Genomic DNA, 1,555 nt, shown 5'->3' on the forward strand with positions numbered 1-1,555 from the left:
ATATATATATATATATATATATATATATATATATATATATATATATATATATATATATATATATATATATATATATATATATATATATATATATATATATATATCACATGCTGGTCTATCTTCTGGTGTCGCCTTTGATAGAGATGATAATGTCATCGGTGTTGACTTTTCGCTAAGAGTATTTTGGTGCGGTGCTGTTATTTTTAGGTGTCTGAAGACGATCTATCGTTTGCAAACTATACCTCGCTTCCGCGACGATACACTCGTGGGCAAACAGAAATCATAGCCGAAACATCGTGTGCACAACCATTCCATAGACAAATAGTTAAATTTTTATGAAGAAGTTAATCTTGATATATCCGACACTTGCTCTGCTAAAAATCAAAGACTATACAAATAATCAACACTCATGACTAACCATCGTGGCAAAGCTTGTTACGGCACTGTGTTCGTGTGTAACATGATTATACGAAGCTTCTGGTAACTATGGGCTCTGAGATACGGTAGACACGGAAAACGCAAAACAAAAATCCAATACAAATAAAGTGTAAAGGTTCGGTACAAAAGCCTTTTGGCTTTTCGCGGGCTGTGAGATTTTTTTTCTCAAAATTGCACATGAGTGATGAGCGGGCGCCGGGCGAGCGGCTCGTAGTCACAGGATCGTTGCTCGATTATACAAATTTTAAAAAATTAAACCCAAAAAATTAACTGTCCTAAATATTGAATATTCCCGTGTGAATACATATATTTATATGTATTTATATATGAATACGAATGCGTCTATAAAACAGTGTTGTGTAGGTGTATGTCCTGACATAACATATAGGTCTATTAAGTACAGCTCATAGGCAGAATACATACAAGGCTTTGCGGAACTGCCCTTCAACGTCGGGCTTTATCACATTCTTCTATAGTAGAGTATCATATTATTAATCAGCATGTCGTTGCAAACTAAGGGCGACCCTACTAAACAGCACTGGGAAGATTCAGATTTCCCTATTCTGTGCCAAACATGTTTGGGAGATAACCCATATATGCGCATGACTAAAGAGAAACACGGCAAAGAGTGTAAAATATGCACGAGACCCTTCACTGTGTTTAGATGGTGTCCTGGGCGTGGCATGCGATTCAAGAAGACCGAAGTGTGCCAGACGTGTGCGAAGGTTAAGAACGTTTGTCAAACGTGTATATTCGATCTGCAATATGGCCTGCCTGTGCAAGTTAGAGATCAAGCCTTGGGGATTGTCGATAATGTACCGAAGTCAGCGGTCAATAAGGAATACTACGCACAGAACATGGAAGCACAGGTATGTATGCATGTCCGAAACAGTCAAAACCGGCTCCAAATATTACTTTTTGCTTGTATGAGGTTTAAAATCCTCCGATCTGTGTTCACGTCACCACAAAGTATCGTTTACGAAGACATATACACATACATCCGCGCAAATATATATATATATATATGTATATATATATATATATATATATATACGACATACACACACTATTATATATATACACACACATATATATATTATATATATATTATATATAT

General features: G+C 36.1%; 2 protein-coding genes across 2 annotated transcripts in view; one reads left to right on the top strand and one right to left on the bottom strand.

The window, feature by feature from the left end:
- The window catches only part of SARC_06591 (coatomer subunit zeta-1), a 3,788-nt gene extending 3,334 nt beyond the window's left edge, over positions 1 to 454 (bottom strand). Inside the window, exon 1 of the mRNA XM_014299495.1 lies at positions 419 to 454. Coding sequence (XP_014154970.1) covers positions 419 to 421 — 3 coding nt within the window. The 5' untranslated portion in view covers positions 422 to 454. The remainder of the gene's footprint in view (positions 1 to 418) is intronic.
- A 317-nt stretch (positions 455 to 771) lies between these two features.
- The window catches only part of SARC_06592 (hypothetical protein), a 4,107-nt gene continuing 3,323 nt past the window's right edge, over positions 772 to 1,555 (top strand). The window contains exon 1 of the mRNA XM_014299496.1: positions 772 to 1,307. Within this exon, the coding sequence (XP_014154971.1) occupies positions 939 to 1,307 (369 nt within the window). The 5' untranslated portion in view covers positions 772 to 938. The remainder of the gene's footprint in view (positions 1,308 to 1,555) is intronic.

The sequence above is a fragment of the Sphaeroforma arctica genome (assembly GCF_001186125.1).
Source record: "Sphaeroforma arctica JP610 unplaced genomic scaffold supercont1.476, whole genome shotgun sequence".
Lineage (NCBI taxonomy): Eukaryota > Ichthyosporea > Ichthyophonida > Sphaeroforma > Sphaeroforma arctica.